This window comes from Diabrotica undecimpunctata, chromosome 9, assembly GCF_040954645.1.
Source record: "Diabrotica undecimpunctata isolate CICGRU chromosome 9, icDiaUnde3, whole genome shotgun sequence".
NCBI classification, from domain to species: Eukaryota; Metazoa; Arthropoda; class Insecta; order Coleoptera; family Chrysomelidae; genus Diabrotica; species Diabrotica undecimpunctata.
In genome coordinates, this window is record NC_092811.1 from 89,779,536 (window position 1) to 89,799,243 (window position 19,708).

The 19,708-nt window shown below is 34.6% G+C and overlaps 1 protein-coding gene across 4 annotated transcripts in view; it reads left to right on the forward strand.

The window, feature by feature from the left end:
- The window catches only part of LOC140450265 (E3 ubiquitin-protein ligase RNF144B), a 393,953-nt gene that overhangs the window by 214,913 nt on the left and 159,332 nt on the right, over positions 1-19,708 (forward strand). For all 4 annotated transcript variants that reach the window (XM_072543787.1, XM_072543785.1, XM_072543788.1 and 1 more), the window contains one exon: positions 16,769-17,061. In XM_072543787.1, coding sequence (XP_072399888.1) covers positions 16,827-17,061 — 235 coding nt within the window. In that variant the 5' untranslated portion in view covers positions 16,769-16,826. The remainder of the gene's footprint in view (positions 1-16,768; positions 17,062-19,708) is intronic.

The following is a 19,708-nucleotide window of genomic DNA, read 5'->3' on the forward strand; positions in this document are numbered from 1 at the left end:
TAGAGGAGACCCTTATGCCATACTCTATCAAATGCCTGTTGTCTAATCTAGAAACACTTCAGCGCAAAACTTTTTCTCTTCGAGAGTTGTTTTAATTATATTTACTATTCTATGGCATTGTTGGATGGTTGAGTGTTTACGTCTAAATCCGAATTGGTGTTGTGGTATAATTTCGTTTATGGGAACAACTTGCTCGATTTTATATAATTGTAGCCTTTTAAAACTTTCGACATTATTGGGAGTAAGCTTATAGGGCGATATGAATTTGCTTGCGTTGTTGGCTTACCAGGTTTCGGAATCATAGTAACTTGAGCAAATTTCCGTTGAAATAATTCCTTCTGAAGTAATTCTCCTGTTATCAAATCATAGCCAGGAGCTTTCTTAGGATTTAGTATTTTTATTTGTTGTCGAACCTCTGTCGGAGTAATGTTCTCAGAGGAAGAGATAGTTGAAATGGAGTTTTGAGATACATTGTTATATCATCATCTTTATCGTTATTAGTATCTGGTGTTGCGAATACAGTTGCAAGATGCTCTGCAATGTGCGGGTCCAGGTCATATCTGTTTTTCTTAAAGGTGAATTTGTTATTGTCGGTCGTTTAAATTTTTTTGTAGCTTTCCATATAGAGTGGTCTTCATGTGAGAGGTTCAAAACATAAAACTGGAAAGAGTCGTTTTTTTCTTCATGTAATTCTCCATTTAGAATATGATTTATCCTGTTAGAGTACGTTGTATTTAGTGGATTTCTCGTTTGTTGCCATATGCGTCAAGCGCTTCTTTTTTCTGCTACAAGTTCTCTTATATGGAGGAGGATATTATTGTTTTCTTGCACATTTCTTGCAATAGTCTACTGCTTTCTCTACATCTTGGTTTTCTTTTATCCTAATATCTATCTTAATCTTTGTATTTACAGCATTTTGGAAAACATCCCAGTTTGTTTCTTTAGTTGTGAGTTTTGGTGGTGTTTTTCTCCATATTATGTGTGTACTTAAAGTTATTATTATTGTGCTGTGATCTGATGTTAAATCTAAGTTTGACTCTATTGCACTATGGATGTCAGCTAGCCCTTTTGTTACAGCAAAATCTACCAAATCTGGGATTTAGTTGGGGTCCGTAGGCCAGTATGTGAGTTCTCCCTTTTATATATATTTAAGTTATTTTGTTGGATGATATTCATTAATGCTCGACCTTTAGGCGTGATTAATCTGGAACGCCATGTGGTGTGTTTGGCATTCCAGTCTCCTGCTATTATGAATTTGGATCCAAGAGTTTGAATGAAATCATGATACTCTTCGCTTGAAGTGGGATGTCTAGGTGGGTAGACTGATGATACACTGAGAGAGGTGTTTGTTTCGATTTGAATGATTGCTGCTTGGATTTTTTCCGTAATATAAGGTTGGACTGAATAGTATTAAATTTTTGATTTAATAATAACAGCAGAGCCAGCATGTGCTCCTCCGTCTGGATGGTTTGCATAATACTCAGTATAGTAAGGTATCTTAATAACCGGTCTTTGTGTCGCATGACTTTCAGATATTAATAGACTGTCTATATTATACATTTTGCAAACCATATTTCTAGTATATGGTTTGGAATGCCATTAGCATTCCACGACATAATTCGTAATGAATTGAATGCTATTTTGTTATTTGTTAATGACTGTAATTAACATGGTTAAAATCATGCCTTGGTTTAAGAGTTGAGAAAACAGATTTTTGAATTCGTTTAGGAAATTTGATAGTTTATCTGCGGTTTCGCATATAAAAATTATTTTTTGATAATGAAATAAATTATGGTATTTATTGAAAAATGAAAACAGAGTAAAAATTTTAAATAAAACGTATTCAAGTAGTATAAAATGTAAGTATTTATTTTTCATGTAAATTCACAAAACAGTTGCGTTCTTTTTGAAGGCACAAATGCACCACCTTACATTTAGTGCAAGTCCATCTGGACTTGAGGCCAAATGGACTTGCATAGGGGAATAAGTGGCCTTTGAAAGGAACCATTTGTTCATTCACGCAAACATAGTTTGGTCGCATCTTCCACAGCTTGTTTTTCTGATTTTGGTCCCCAAATTGTTAACACAATGCAGATTGGTTCGAAGTTAATAGAATCTATTTATGGACATTGTCTCGTGAAATATTGCTATCTTCAATGATTTATTACAGTACATGCTTAGACGTGGAAACTTCAAACAACTAGTAATGATGTGTTATCCAAAGAAAGATTTCAGCTCTTTCAAACTGATTGATAAGAAATGCTTATTATTATTCTGAAGCGCATAAATATTGGTACAATCGACCATTTTTTCGAATAAGCTTTCTGTAAAATATTTCATGAAGTAGTCTATTTGATGTCTTGCAGCCATATGAACTCATTTGTTTTGGATATAGGCATATTTCGAAGTATCTTCGTAATATTTGGAATCGGATGTTCCTCATCAGTAATTGTTTATTAGATGACATCATAGAATTCATCTTGTTATTCAAGTATATCCATATCATCAGGTAAAAGATTTCCAATGTCTCTTGACTAGATTTCCAATTATAACATCTTCATCGCTACAATCACTTTCAAGGCCTTCCATATCAGAAAGGCCCTTTTCTTGCTGTTTAAGAAGTTTTTTCGGTTAAAAGTTTCCCCCTAGACATAATTTACTGAAACAAATAAAATATCTTCAAAAAATAAAACCTTTCTTTAATATAATTGCCTACAATTGGAGACACCAAATTTTAGAGACCTGTTATAGTCACTACAAGATATATGACGACAATTTTTATATACATCTATACTTGTACTCCAAATAAAAACATAAAATTGATTTGATGACCAATAAGTTTTGATGGACCACTATGGAGTGGAATCATGGACGTTAAATCTAGACACAATGAGACGACTTAACGCCTTTGAAATGTGGACCTATAGAAGAATTATAAGGGTTTCCTAGGTAGATAGAGTTACGAACAATGAAGTACTGAGAAGAATAGGTAAAGAGAAGGAAGTTGAACTAACAATTAAAGAAAGAAAGCTACAGTATCTCGGACATGTGATGCGGGGCGAGAAGTATGGCATCCTGCGACTCATAATGCAAGGAAAGATAGATGGCAGAAGAAGCATCGAAAGAAGACGAATTTCATGGCTCAAGAACCTGAGAGAATGGTTTGGATGCAGCTCAAAACAACTTTTTAGAGCTACTGCCTCAAAAATTAAAATAGCTATAATGATTGCCAACCTCCGTAGCGGAGATGGTACCTGAAGAAGAAGAAGAAGTTTTGACATAATTATGAAATTATGAAAACTTACATGAATAAAACGTGTAATGCAGTAACCGCCATGTAAACAGCTGTTATAAGTTAAAGCTTCTCTATGCTAGAAGTCACTGTAAATTAAGCAGAATGTCTGTGGATGTATGCGATATCACACAACTACTGTAAAACGAAGCGAATTGAGGATAGGGCGGATACTGGAGAATTATATCTACAATTGTACACGCCATGGGTTAGGTTATTTTTCCAATCCAACTTTCTTTGAACCCATTTTGTAATACCGATAGAGCAGTAGTTTCCTTTGTTTTTTTCTCCACTCCAGATGCTTGTTTCTTATTTTTTTTACACACTCTTGTCTTAAGAAAATCATTATCTTTAATCAGAGATTTGGTAAGAAATCGTTTGTAAATCGCCTTTGGTTTAAGCTATTATCTGCATAATATTTTATTTTTTAATAAGTGTCTCTGTCTATAGAGTCCACTTTTTCTGTTGTTTAGTGTTAATTCTAATAAACGTGTTTTTTACAATACATTTTTACAATAATTTATTGGGTTTCACGTTTAAAATCACTTGAAACTTTCTGGAGTATGTCGATTTAATAGAAAGGACATTTGTGTTGTTGGTTTAATGTAGTTTGAGTTACTATATTATGCTTATATTACTATATGATGTTTCTTTGTTTATAAAATAAATGTTCATCGAAAGCTTTGTCTGTTCACAGATCACTTGTTGTAGGACTTTTTCTAAATTATCTGATTGACTATAATCCGTTGTAAAACGTTCTTGTGGATTCAATTTTTTTCCGTTTCTAATGTTATGGGTTTTGTTTGTTATCGCCTTTTTCATTATTGTTTTTAACCAGATAATACTCAAGTAATTTGCTATGTCATCTTAACGATTTAATAAACATATTAACATACTTGACTTCTATTCTTATAATAGTTATCTGTTGTAATCAGTGAATTCCTTAATTAGTTTACAAATCTTATTTAATAAGCAATTATTTTCCAAATACTTCCTTGAAGCGAAGCTTCTGCGATTGCAGAATTAAAAAACCATCTTTTGCTTTGGCAGAGCTTGTAATCGATAAAGACCATATTATGGATTTTGATAACATTAAAATTTTATGTAGTGAAAGTAATAAATTTAAAAGGACTTTTTTGGAAATGGTTTGTATTAGCAAAAGTGATAATAATTTAAACAAAAGATCAGAAATTCAAAATCTAAGCAAAATTTATAATTATATTCTTTCTTTATGATTTATATATAAAACTTGTAAAATGTCATATTTAATTCTCCATATATCTGTTACATTTTTTCAGACATCTCTCAACGGTGAATAAATCTTCTTCTTTTTTGTTACTAAACAAAAAAGAATGTTTAAACGAAATTTTATTTTTGGCAATATAATTGTCAAAAATAAAAATTTTAAGTTGGCATTTATGACATTGCGGCTTATTTGTAACTGGTTGCTATTTTAACTTATTTATAAATTCAATTGTTTTTGTATTAAAAAAAATGTTTTCAAAATTATACTAAAAATTTTCAGAGAAGCATTTATTAGATTAGGACATTTTTATATTAATTATTTTTAAGATGTACTAGCAGCAATTTTTTTACCAAACTAATTTTTATTTGGTAAGTTAACAAAAAATGTTTTTTCTTTCTAGTTCAACCTTGTAAGATATTTTGTCTTTTTTAGCTCTTGATAATAATTGTAAACACAATTGAAAGCTCGAGATATAAAAATAATAGTTAACCCCAATAACCCTTTTATTGACTCCAACCCATCCAAAACAGTTATATATATATATATATATATATATATATATATATATATATATATATATACATATATATATATAAACGGTCATATTCCTTAAAGATATATACATATATATATATATATATATATATATATATATATATATATATATATATATATATATATATATATATGTATATATCTTTAAGGAATATGACCGTTTATATATATGTATATATATATATAATGTGTGTGTATGTATAATTTGAGTTAATCCAGCTAGAAGTACGATTACAGTTTGTTTTTATATTGTCATAATCGTAGTTATTGTGCAATTCACGGTCTACCTTATCTACAATTTAAATAAGATGAGTAAATATAAAAAACCTTTTTGTATTTGATTCTTCCTTTGGTGATGCTAATAAAAAGATGAATGCAATCTTTTTTTCCCATATCGACTTTAGGCGATAAAACGTACCGTTTTCCTAAATTTCACAAAATTTATTTTATTACTGAGGATAAACTTTCGAATCCAAGTTCGTTTTTGTAGTAACTTCTTTTAAGATAATATAAAATTCCACTCTACTAAATATTTGTCAACGTTTTCATATGCATTCTTTAGTTAGAAAATAATGTCTATGTCCTCTTATGTCTAAATGGTTTTTGTGAAAATGTGTCCAAATTGACCATTAAAATGTTGTTGCTCTACATAAATATATCAACAATTTTATAAACAGAGTTTGGTGAATGCATCTCTGAGCCAGCACATTCAAGCCGTACAAAGTATCTCTTGTGCCCATGCATTTTAAAGCTAAATTGGGTATCACTAATTTCATATTCAAGAGTTGTAACAATTCTGCTGTGTATTATTTTCAAAAATGTTTTAATTGTGTGACTCATTAAAGCTATTGTTCTGTGATCTGAGCAGGATATTGCACTTGAATTTTTGGGTATTGCCACAAAGGTCGATTGCAGCCATTATCTGGGGATTGTGGTCGTGTGATATATTAGATTAAAGAGTTTAACCATTACATCAATAACATCTTCATCAATGAGTTTTAATAATTCGATGGGCATATTATTTGATCCGGTAGCTTTACCCTCTTTTGTGTTTTTGATGGCATAGATGACTTCTTCCCGTAATATTGGTGTCCCGTTCTTCTATGGTTTCTAATGACAGTTCTTCTCTTACATCATTAAATAGCTTTTGGATGTAATTGGTCCAGTGGTACAATCTTTCCTTCACATTAGTTATAATATCTTCTTTAATCATTTTTAAGGATATTCGTTCTTGTGTTTTTTCTAGAACCTGTCTGTATGAAGATATCATACTTTTTATCCAGATCTTCTATTTCCTTGCATCTGTCGGAGAGCCGCTTCTCTTTTGCCTATCGATTTTTTTTCTGGTGTTTTCTGAATTTCTTTGTATTTATTCAGATCTTTTGCTTTATGTTTTCTTCGGTCTTCCATAAGTTTAAGAATTTCTACTGTCATCTTAAGTTCTTTTTCTCAAGTGGTTTGAGGGTTTCTTTTCCAACTGATACAAGGGCATGTTGAATTTTTTCCCATTTTTGGTCAATAGTTTGACTTTCTTTAAGTTCTCGTTTAATTTAAATTTCGTTTCGCCATATGTATTCTCTTGTTTGAGCCGCCTTGTATCCATGATTTTCTTGGAGCTAGTGTGCTTACATTCTTTAATTTCACTCTTATCGACAAAACTACCAGATTGTAATCGGAAGATTATCCACTTCTCCTTGGCCCACTTTAGCGCTTAAATCTCTTATTATAATAATTTTATCATGTCTTTTAGCCAGCTTTAAGACATCGCCAATTTGTTCTTAGAAGTTTTCTATGGGGTCTTCATCCGTGTTGCAGTGGGTGCATATACTTGGATTATATTTATTTTACGTTTTAAATCAGAGTTGAGAGACAGCATCAATACTCGATCAGAGTAGGGCATAAAGTTACAAACAGCTTTTTGAGAATTCTTATCAACTATAATGCCAACTCCCTGCCTGTGATTGGAGTTGTTTTTACCGGAATAATACATTGTTCCATATCTGGTGTTACATGTTCCTGATTCAGGTCATTGTACATAACACACGTTAATCCTCTTCACTGTATGTTAATCATCATTCTGCACATTTCCGACACAGTGTTATCTAGTTTGCCAGATTAATATAAACTTATAACGTTTTAAGTTCCAATTTTCAAGGTTATAGAGTTATTCTTATTTGTTTGACATGTATTTACCTTGATGAACGACCTGAGAAGCCCTGTTGTTTAAATCTGATTCTCCTCCCCTACTGGATCTTGGATTCCGAGCTCCACGATCATTAAGTAAATTATCTACTAGTGGATCTTTACTAAGGATATCCATGCAGATCTTTAATATGACTAATTTGGCTCTTTTGCCTTCGGAAATAATTTCTCAGCCCCAGGGCAATGAAGTGCCCTACCACGTGTCGGTTCTTCCACCCGTAGCTGTTGACCAACGAGTGAGAATTACTTATACCGTTAGTTTTAAATTAGTAGTTTCCAATAACAAGCCGATCCAGGATCATTTCCCTTACGCTCTATGTTGGTAATGGTGATGCCGCTGTCCGACATCAGAGTAGGATATGGAAGGGAAACTTTGATATTTAGATGGAAGAATGGATCTGGGACATAATTAATTTATTCCAGGTACCAAGTTTTAGCTTAATTAATTTATAACGCAAAACTTGCCCCTACTTCAAAGCAATAAATAAGTACATAAAAATATAATCGACCAAGAGGAGAATCCGTTTAAACTTAGATCTCTATCTTTTTTACAAACAAAGTTCTGGCCCTGTGAAATTTATGAACTTTTAAGAATTTTTATAAACAATTAAACGTATCTCGAAAACGAATTTACCCATCGGATCTTAAAAAGAGCTGAATGCTCTCATTCGATTTTTACTTAAAAGAGTTGAATTATAATGATTATTGCATAAAAAAATAATTTTTACAAAAGTCATTTCTACTACTACTAAGGATTTCCACAGTTTTCACTGTCTTCCTTCACTCAACCGTTTTCTCCAATTTTCCCTGTCATTCCAGTCTCCATCTCGCAGGGTTCTTTTCTCCATAGCCTCGTCGATTTCATCTCTGAATGACCTTCGGGGTCTTCCTCTCTTTCTTCTTCCAATCGGGCTCCATTCTGTGATTTTGTTTATCCAGCGTCCTCTGTCCGCTCTTCTGACGTGGCCGTACCAGGATAGTCTCTTCTCCTCTATATAGTCGATTATGTCTGATTGCACTCCCATTCTCCGCTTAATCTCTGCGTTTTCAATTCTGTCTCTTTTTGTAAGTCTACAGCTTCTCCTCAGGAACTCCATTTCTACTGCTCTTATTCTACCTCTATTTCTCTTGTTTATTGTCCAGTTTTCGGACCCATATGTCAGGATACTTCTTGTCAGGGTGTTATATATTCTCTTTTTTGTCTTTATCGTAATGTTCTTATCCCACAACACTGAGTTTAGTTGTCTTATACAGTTTCTTGTTTGTCTCAGTCTGTTGTTTATATCTTCTTCTGTTGTTCCCTGGTTCGATATTCGATATTCGAAAGTCATTTCAAAAACTAAAAATGTAGAAAATTGGAGAATTGGGGAAAAATACATAATATATATGCAAAGCTGTTTAATCTAGCCCAAGAAGACGTCTTCAAAACTACAAATTGGTCAACGTATAGCATCAGCTCCATGGGTACAAAGAGTTACTAATGTTGAGGTACTTCGTCGCATGTGTAAACAAAAGGAATTACTAAGAATAATCAAAGAGAGGAAAATGCAATACTTGGGTCATGAGTTGCGAGGCGAAAGATACGAATTACTTCAAGTTAAATTGGAAGGAAAAGTACAGGGCAAAAGATCAGTAGGAAGACGCCAGAACTCGTGGCTGAAAGACCTGAGGAGATGGTTCGACCACTCATCCGCAGAGATCTTTCGCGCAGCAGTTTCCAAAACTACAATTGCCATTTGAATCGCCAACCTTCGAAAGGAGACGGCGCCATGAGAAGGAGATAGCATCAACGTTAGTGGTAACAAGTTAAACCACCTCAGATTCGTCGACAACATCGTGATTATAGCGAGCACCTTCGAGAAACTACAAACTATGGGGGAGGAACTCGCCGACATGACAGCTCCAAATACGTCGGCGTCGGCCTAAAAATACGGCATTATTTTAGTGTCGGCATCATTCTCAACCGGGCATTTCGTCCTTCCACACAGTCTGACTCACACAGTCTAACTCATGCAGTCTAGTTACCTTTTCTACTTTCAACTTACAGCATCTTTTCCTCTTACCTTTGCCGTTGGTTCAGGTTTAGATGTCTTTTTTCATCTTCTTTTTTTTTGGTCGCTGCATGGATATATTATTGTGTACACTAGTCCAACCTGCTTTATTTTCAATCATTCTCAATAAAATTTTAGTAGTATTATGTTGTGTGTGGTTAAAATTTTGTTGTTAAAACAAGTATGTATATGTGTATTTTTTTGGCGTATCAGCTTTGCGTTTTAACATTTATGATAATTATATCAAGTAATAAATAATAAAATAATCTTTATCGTGTTTACTCAAAATATAAAATATGTACATATACAGAAGATACAGCAAAGCATATTTAAGTATCCACCACAAAATAAACAAATATTTTCAAAACAGATTGAAAATAAAATACTTTACTATCCCAAACTTACATCACTTTTGCCTTTGTCACGTTCTCATATTCTAAAATTACCAATTTATGTACGTTGACAATTATGAATTGCTCAGCCCTGTTTAACAATTTTGTTTTAGATTTGCCCAACATGCTACAATTATATATTTTAGTAATTGATCTGCTTAAAACAAAGCAAAAAAACGTTAATATACTGAACCAGTACTAACCTTTCTGCAAATTTTTTATATTAAAATGTATGTACGTAGCGAGTAGATACTCTGTTAAGTTCCCAGTAGAGGATTGATCTACGTCAGGGATGTGACCCTGCCTACGTGAGCCATAATTAAAAACTATCCCTGTACATTACACACATTTTTAAATTATTGACTCTTGTAGCTGAAGTCAAGACAAAGATTTAAAAAAGTTTTCTACGACCAATAGAACTGGAGGTAGCTTAATTTGTTTAAAAAATCACAGCTGCTTTATTTAAAGCAATTAAAAATTAATCGGTGCCATTCAATATTCTATAGCGATATAATTTTTATTAAAAAAAGCCGCTATTTATAGTCAAAAAACATAAGTAAAGATGACTGTTTTTCGAGTAGCCGAATTGGCTCGGTGGGAATGAGAAGACGGGGTAGACCAAAGCTGAGGTAGGTGGACGGGGTAACACAAGATGCCGAGAAGATCGGAGTCGGCAACTGGAAAATGCAAGCGAGGGACAGAATAGAATGGCGTAGAAAGCTTGAGAAGGTCGAGGCCCTCTGAGGGCTGTAGCACCAAGATGATGATGATGATGAATTGGCTCGGTGATGGGGTAGATGGGGAAGAGTTCCCCCTTCTCGTGTTTCACAAATTAATTTGAAATCAAAAACTCTTTTAACCAAAGAAAGGAAAAGGCTAGATACAATTGACTAAAAATATTACAGGGCTGTATTTAGGTCTGTGAAAAACTGCTTCCATGCTATGCTGCCTGCCAACTTTGGATTTATGTGCATCCTGGACGGCGTATTACTCGTTACCAGTTTGTTAAACTTCTACAATCATCCTGGGAAAAGTCTGTTACCCCTAAAAACGCTATGGACGGCTTTAAAGCTACAGGGATTTATCCTGTCCATCCCAACGCAACCTCTGACGACACCTTCTTTGTAGCTGATTAAAATGCAGGGAACCTAAAAGACCAGACAAGACAAACAAGTTAGAATGATGAAAATCAAGAAAACATCGAAAATACAGAACCACAACCAATCAGATCAAAGCAATCTGATGAGATCGTGTCGCCATTTATAAGTTATTTCAGATATTTCAGCTGCGCTGAAACTGACTTAAATGGTACGTATACATGCAAAGAAAGTGACCATTCAAATCATGAATGTGTTGCCTGTGTGAGTCAATTTTAAATAGGTAAAAAGAAATAAAATAAGACTTACTTACAATCAATTTAATTATACCACCAACGACCGGTTTCGCATACTACAATTTGCTATGCATCTTCTTAATTTACCAGGTACCGTTAGACCTGAAGATGCATAGCAAATAATTGTAGTATGCGAAACCGGTCGTTGGTGGTATAATTAAATTGATTGTGAGTAAGTCTTATTTTATTTCTTTTTACCTATTTTAAAGTGACCATTGTTTAAACGTCGCCAGAACATGTTAGCAAAATCAAAATGAAAAAAAGATAAGAATCTTTTAAAAGGTAAAACGCTTATAAAAAACATTAAAAAGAGGAAAAATGAATCGTCACCAAGTAGTGAAAGTGAATAGAAACAATCAACATTTTCTAGTAGTGCATCTGAAAATAAAGATTTTGGTGAGAATGAGTACGTTGGTTGTGGGGATTATAATTCTACAACCAAAAAAGATGATTGGATTTGTTGTGTACTTTGTGAGTATTGACTACAAGAGTCCTGCTCAAAATATATGAATCTATGTCACAGATATGGAAAGATATGTTTGAAAAATGTTTGAAATGAATAGCTAAAAATCCTAAGATTTGTAGTCCAGATTTAGTTTTATACTTAATAATTATGTTTTCATTATTTTCAAAGTATTATTATTTGTTTTTTAAAACAAATATCTTACTGTGGCCAACAATCCAATAGTATGTGGGAGAGGTGGCCAATTGTTAAGTTACCAAATACTACGTTACTTGTATACTTATTATGTTTTGTTTATTTTGTGGACAAAATATGATCAAAAATATTTCTTCGTGACCATCTATTTCATACTTACCCTTTTTTTTTGGACTGAGGTGGAAAGATTCGTAAAATCGACTAGGGAAGGTGTTCCTAGTACTGTTGGATTCAATCAAAGAAGGACCAGAGACATACGCCGACGGCACGATGTCAAACTATGAGACAGAGGGCCCCCTTCGGACATCCCTGCCAGGTCGCCTACCAACTAAAACCACCCCCTCTTCGACCCGTGGTATCCCTGGACGAGTTCATTAGCGAACGAAACATGGGGATACCACGCGCAGACCGGGTTAAAGGTGCCCTCAGGGCCATTTCTTTTAGTTACAGCACTTACCTAAAAGCAGTAAGCGTGTAGGGAAGGAGACCTAGTTCCAAAGCGGAGAAACTTGAGAGCTTAAAAAAGGGGGGTTACCGTAAAGGGTAACATTTGGTACATTTTTGTACAGAAAAGAAAAAGAAGGGAATAAAAAAATAATGTTTATGTTTTTTTTTTATTATTTATTTTTGTATTTGACCCCTCACCCAGCTTGTTCGGCTCTTTCTATTATAGTCTTCCTTTTCATGATACCTGTTATATGGTTGATTATATATTCAAAATTCTCTTTGCTGGTCATTGCAATCTGCATGATGTTGTTGGGCGCGATCGCGCCGAATCTATTCTGCAGCCTTTGTTGTTCGTAGGCGAAAACATTACACCGGAAGATGCAATGTTCCGCATCATCCCTCTCATCAAACGAGGTGCATTTGTCATCGTTGTTTTTTTTGATGCCATATGTGTAGGATCTGAAAGATCCATGACCGGTCAGGAACTGAGTAAAATAGTAATTTACTCTTTTAAATTTACAGTTGTACTATGCTACAACATCGGGGATAAGCGTTTTGGTCCAACGAGCCTTCGTGGTCTGTACCTCCCATTCTCTTTGCCATTCTATAAGCATTTTCACTCGTATGGTCCTTCTTACCTGAGGTAGGTGACCGTCATGGGCTTCATACAGCATTTGTTTTTCTTTGACAAGCAGGTGGATGGGGAGCGTTCCCGCAATCACCTGTAAGGCCAGCGTAGAAGTGGTTCGGTACGCGCTCACCACTTTTAAAAGGGGCTTCCTTTGGGCTGTTGTTATAATATCTTTGTACTTCTGGTATTTTAGTACATTAATCCAGACGGGAGTTCCATATAGAAGGGTCGATTGCACTACTTGAAGGTACAATTTTCTCTTGTTGCTGCTGGGCCCTCCTATGTTGGGTATTATTCTTTGGATAGCTGCCGTCCGTTTATCCACCTTCTTAACCACTCCTAACAGGTGTTTCGTATACCTCAGGCCTCTGTCCAGGTCGATGCCTAAATACCTCGCGCAGTTCGTCGGCTCTAATTGGCTATTACCTATTTGGAAGGTCAGGTCCGGCCCATTCCTTGGAGCTTTAAGGATGACCACTTCTGTCTTGTGGCCTGCGAGTTCGAGATCATTATTTTCCATCCACCTGTTCACTTTCTCGCAGCATTCGTTTACGATTTCCACAAGGTCCCAGTGCCTGTCGTTAGTGACCAATATGGCAAGGTCATCTGCATAGGCTACTGCCATGGTGTCTCTCCCATAGTCGATGTTTAAGACCCCATTGTACAAGACATTCCACAACGTTGGGCCTAGTACGGAGCCTTGCGGTACGCCGGCTGTTAGTTTCATCTCAACATTTCTGGCCACTAAAACATATCTCTCGCATAAGTATCGTTTTATAATATTGATCAAATATCCCGAGACTTCAGCGGTTTCCAATTTAGTAATAATATGGTTTCAGTTGGTAGAGTTAAAAGCGTTCTTTACATCAAACATTACTAGAGCGGCCCATCTTTTTCTGCTGTTCGTCACAGTGTCTGTAATATGCTTGACCGCATCTATAGCAGATTTTGCTTTCCTGAACCCGTATTGTCTGCTTGAGATGATGTCATTTTCTCTCAGCTCTTCTTCAAGGCGGTTCTTAACTCATACTTACCCTACATTTTCTCTTATTAAATTTTAGTTTGATCGATCAATTTAGTAATAATAAAACTTGTGACATTGCATCTTGAGCTAAAAAGTTGGTTTTTATTTCTAATATTAAAGTAAAAAAATCTAATTTTATCAAATCTCCTGAAAATTAATAATTAAATTTGTTATTGTGTATTCAAAAAACATTTAGCCTAATTTAAATTAAAATAAGCTTAAGATCTTTATAGCATGCCTCTGGTTTCTTTGTCATTGTATTCTATTGTATAAATCGTGTCATATAATAACACACGATTGGACCGATTAGACCGAGTAACACAGATACGTATTTAAAGCACTTTTCGCATGATGCCATGTTTTATGTTTCTTTGTCATCGTATTCTATTCGCTAAATCCTGTCATATGCCATATCGCACGGTCCTGTATGTTAAGTCGTTTAGGCACTATAAGCTTAAGAGTCTTTTTGACAATTTACCCTCTGATCCCAACTGTTTATTATTTACTTAGTGAGATATTATTTTTCCAACGACCCCTCATACTTCACGATCCAACCAGCCGTTCTCGAGCTAAACGACGTCAGATTGGAAGTAAAGGGGGGTCGCCCATCCATATCAACCTCTACTATAATTTAAACAAATTGAGCTCCCTCCACTTGTACTGGACGTAGAAGAAAACTTTTTTTTAATCTTTGTCATGACTTCAGCTATAAGAATCAATAAGTTAAAAATGTGTTTACTGTACAAGGAGCGTTGTGGCTTAACGCAAAAGTCTTTATAACGCAAAAGTCGCTCTTATTTCAAAGCAATAAATAAGGGGTAGAAAAATATATATATTTAGGGATTCTACAGTATTCACTGCCTTCCCTCGCTCAACCGTTTCCATCTCTCTCTGTTGTTCCATTCTCCATCGTTTAGGCCTCTCTTACTCATGTCGTCGTCTACTTCGTTCCTCCAGGATTTTCGGGGTCGTCCTCTTTTGCTCCTTCCTATGGGGCTCCATTCGGTTATTCTCTTTATCCATCTGCTGTCGCTAGTTCTTCTTACATGTCCATACCACTTTAATCTTTTTTGTTCTATATATGTTAGTATAAAATCTTTTGGGTAAATATTTTTATTCCTACTTAAAAATATAATCGGGCGTGAAGAGAATTCTTTTAGAATTAAATCTCTATCTTTTTTATTTTTCTAGTATAATCAAAAAATACCGTTTCTTGCACCTAAAAAGGGGCGTAAAAAAATATAATTAACATTTTGGAGTTGCCAACACTTGGAAGTTACTCCAGACATTGCACTTCATAACGCTGTGCTGGTTTGAAAAATTCACTAATTAATGTACGTTTATTTTTCTCTATAGATTGGGCTATTATAATTCCGGAACACTTAAGAAAGAATAAACTATTTTAATAATTGTAATCACGTTTATTTGACGTTCTTGACATGTCACAATATGGATATGAAACACCAAATTCAACTGATTGTAATGGGAGAAATAATACGGCCATAACCATAATAGGGGGAATAACTATTGAGCTGCGGTATAACACATATTCTATATTTTAATGTGATAATGGGGATAGTATTAAGAAATAAAAATTAATATATCCGTAAAATAGTTTCGAAACACAATTCAGATTTCTGCCTTAATCTGAGCCTTCTAAAAATTGCAAGGCAAAGCAGACGGTAATAAAGATGTTAATAGAGACATGAGGAATCTAAAATTTGCATTCCACGACATGTCTCCTCAACTAAGCAGAAATCATTAGCGAATTGGTTTCTTGTACTCATACAGAGTAGATCCGAATAAAATGAAAAAGACAGTTAAGATTTGATTTCACGTACAAAGCGTCTATGTATCTGTTTATACGTATTTCGCCTTAATAAGGCTCATCAGAACAGCTATTCATAGGCGTTCTCAACGTGAAAAAAAATCTTTCCTGTCTTTAAGAAGCAACACTAAAATGGCTTCGAAACGGACGCAATAGCGACATCTGATAATAAATCCGTAAAATAGTTTCGAAACACAATTCAGATTTCTGCCTTAATCTGAGCCTTCTAAAAATTGCAAGGCAAAGCAGACGTTGATAAAGATGTTAATAGAGACATGGGGAATCTAAAATTTGCATTTCACGACATATCTCCTCAACTAATCAGAAATCATTAGCGCATTGGTGTCTTGTACTCATACAGAGTAGATCCGAATAAAATGAAAAAGACAATTAAGATTTGATTTCACGTACAAAGCGTCTATGTATCTGTTTATACGTATTTCGCCTTAATAAGGCTCATCAGAACAGCTATTCATAGGCGTTCTCAACGTGAAAGATAAATCTTTCCTGTCTTTAAGAAGCAACACTAAAATAAATCCGTAAAATAGTTTCGAAACACAATTCAGATTTCTGCCTTAATCTGAGCCTTCTAAAAATTGCAAGGCAAAGCAGACGTTGATAAATTGATTGCCTTCTCAGGCTCAGATTAAGGCAGAAATCTGAATTGTGTTTCGAAACTATTTTACGGATTTATTATCAGATGTCGCTATTGCGCCCGTTTCGAAGCCGTTTTAGTGTTGCTTCTTAAAGACAGGAAATATTTATTTTTCACGTTGAGAACGCCTATGAATATCTGTTCTGATGAGCCTTATTGAGGCGAAATAGGTATAAACAGATACATAGACGCTTTGTACGTGAAATCAAATCTTAACTGTCTTTTTCAAAAATTAATATATTTACCAAGACTTTTGAATATAAGACGTATTTTTATTCCAAGTACATAATATGAATTTACCACATGACTTATTTTACACCTACTATTTATACATCAGTAGTTTTTCCTTGAAAGCTTTAAGTACTGCTGCAATTAACCTTTATCTTTGTTTCAGACGTCTTACAAAAGTCCAGTGGTTCGACATAGAAACAACAACAGTGAAATAGGTCGCAATGACTCTTCCCACGAAACCGTTATGCAGTGATAAGCCGTCGTTGCCGCTGCGAGGCGCCGCCGGTGGCGTCGGAAAACGTAGGCCGGCCTGTTTGAGTGCAGCTTGGGCCGATCCTCCCATCACCCGGAGGGAGAAACGAAGAGCCATCTGTTCGTGGTCGGTAGGATACGGAACGCTCAACGAAGCAGACGAAACTTTTTCGGACAGTCAAGATCTGACTAATTATAACGAAGGTGAGAAAGTTAATATTAATATAGAACTTATTTATTTATTTACCGTATGGCCTAATTATATGGAATAAATATAAAGATAGTTGTAAGACGTAAGTACAGAATTTAAAATACAAACATAAGCTTATATAAAAACGAACACATACGATAAAATACAAGATCATCATCCAGCCTCAAGAATCCACTGCTGAACATAGGCCTCTTCCTCATGTTTCCAACCCCGTCTATCTTGCGCCGCTCTCATCCAGTTTTTATTGAGTCTTCTTAAATCATCAGTCCATCTTGTAGGTGGTCGACCGACGCTTCTCTTGTCTTCCCTTGGCCTCCATTCCAATAACCTCTTTGTCCATCGCCCATCTGTCATTCTGGCTATGTGTCCTGTCCATCTCCATTTTAGTCTGGCTATCTTCTCGATGATGTCAGTCACTCCGGTTCTTCTCCTGATGTCTTCGTTGGTTCTGGAAAATACAAGATAATATAAACAAATGAAAGGTAATAAACTCCTTTTACCCTATGAAGGCCGATATGTAATTAAGATATGATCAGTGGGCCTCAAACAGTGGGACGTTAATATTTAATTCCGATCGCTTGAAAAGTAAAAATATTTAATTTCCTGTATTTTATGTTCAGTAATAATATTGGATTTTACAATATGTATAATATTGTAATATTATATACACAATATGTATATACAGGGCGGTTAAAAGAAGTGGGACGGAATATTTCGAATAATCGAAATTATTTGTCGACATCAAATGTTCATCAAGGTCTCTATAAGTCTCTATTTTGCGTAGAGTGAAAATTATACAAATGGTTTTGCATGCAGTTAAATTGGAAAATCCTTGCCTAGTTGCTGGTATGTCCAAATTTGAATAAAATACATCCAAGACTTTACTTTCTGCAGACACTGTATTAAATATAACCTTGAAACAAATTGACACTAAATCACTTCCGAGTTTTCAGCAAAACAAAAGGTTTAAACATGTGTAGTCCAGTAATTAATACCAAAGCTATTGAGAGTATGAAGTCCAGTAATTAGACCGAAGGTACTTTATCGTTTAACTTAAACACGCCACAAAGTCCGAATTGAATTTCCGAAACACTTTTTTGTTTCTTCTTTTTAGCAAACGATTTGTCCTATTCACTGTCTGATATTTCACTAGCAGAGTCGTCACTATCTGAATTGTCTATCCGAATAATTAGAGGCCGAACCTCATCTATAACTCGTTCGGTTTGAAAAGACTGAACGATTATGTCTTCCGTATGTCTAATTCAATTTTGCCATTGTTCTGCCTTTATTTGTTCTAGCGATTCTTTCCATAAACCAAGAACGCTAGCGTCATCTTTTGTTTTGGATGCATGTTTATCATAAAAATTTTGTGCTCTCCACACCTTTGAAGTAAATCGACTTTTAAAAATATGTCACTGTGATAAATTTTCTTTTCTGTCAACCACAACTTTATTTCTTCTTTTGTCCAGCTGCTTGAAGGAAATCTCTCTTCTACTCTTGAGTGGTAGGATGCATTATCCAACACTATTATGGATGGTCGCTCCAATTTTTTTAAGAAATTTTCTTCAAACCATTCTTCAAAAATATTTGCATCCATATTTCCATGGTAATCACCTGTATTCTTTGTGGACGAAAAAATTAAACTAGCGCCAGGAATAAAACCCTCATCATTTCCAGCATGAAGTATAATGTAGCGTTTACCATTACCGGAACGACTAGAAGAATAACATTTCGTGGTGCCATCTTGCCAAGATGATTTTGACATATGTATTTCCTTTAGCGAAAATCCAAGTTTTGTCTAAAAATACAACTTGCCTCGGACTATCAGACATTTTATTGTTCATGAATTTTCTTAAAAAATGCCACCGTTTTGAAACAACATTAGAGAGTTCACACAATACTGTCTATTATTTGTCTTTTTATATCGAAAACCTAAATGTTTCAACACTCTCCACAAACTTGTTAAACTAATATCACACAGTTCCTTGTCTTTTATTTTTTGCAACACAGCATTAACTATTACATGTTCTTTGGCTTTATACATATTATATATAATATTTTTAATTGCAAGTTTAATTGACTTGTGCAAATCTAAAGTTTTTGGATGTTGGCGATTTCTCTTGCTTACTTTATTTATTTCATCCTCACTCATGTTATTAATTCTTCGGAATGTCCTCTCTGAGATACCGCAAACATCGCATGTGCGTTTCTGAACTGCCATAACAGATGTCAATGGACCCATATTATTTTTTTCAAATTGAAATAACTTTCGACTTTTAGAACTAAACGCCGTTCTTCTGGAGATAACACTCTACGTTTCGACTGTATTTTATTTTCTTCCAAATTACTCATGTTGCTTTAAAGTACCGCTTCACTACACTACTATAAAAAATAGGTACTTATATACAACTACTACACCCTAAAAAGGACGAGGGTTGTACAACAGATGACAATCGAACAATCGAACAATCGAACACAAATTATTTAACAGCCAATGCTAAACAAGCATAAACACTGTATTGATTGTGATTGCAAAACCGTTCGCATATTTTCAATAAGATTTTTGCTGATTATGTATTTTGTTAAATTATTAAATAACACCAATACAACCCACGACCATCAATTAATTTTTAATGATAA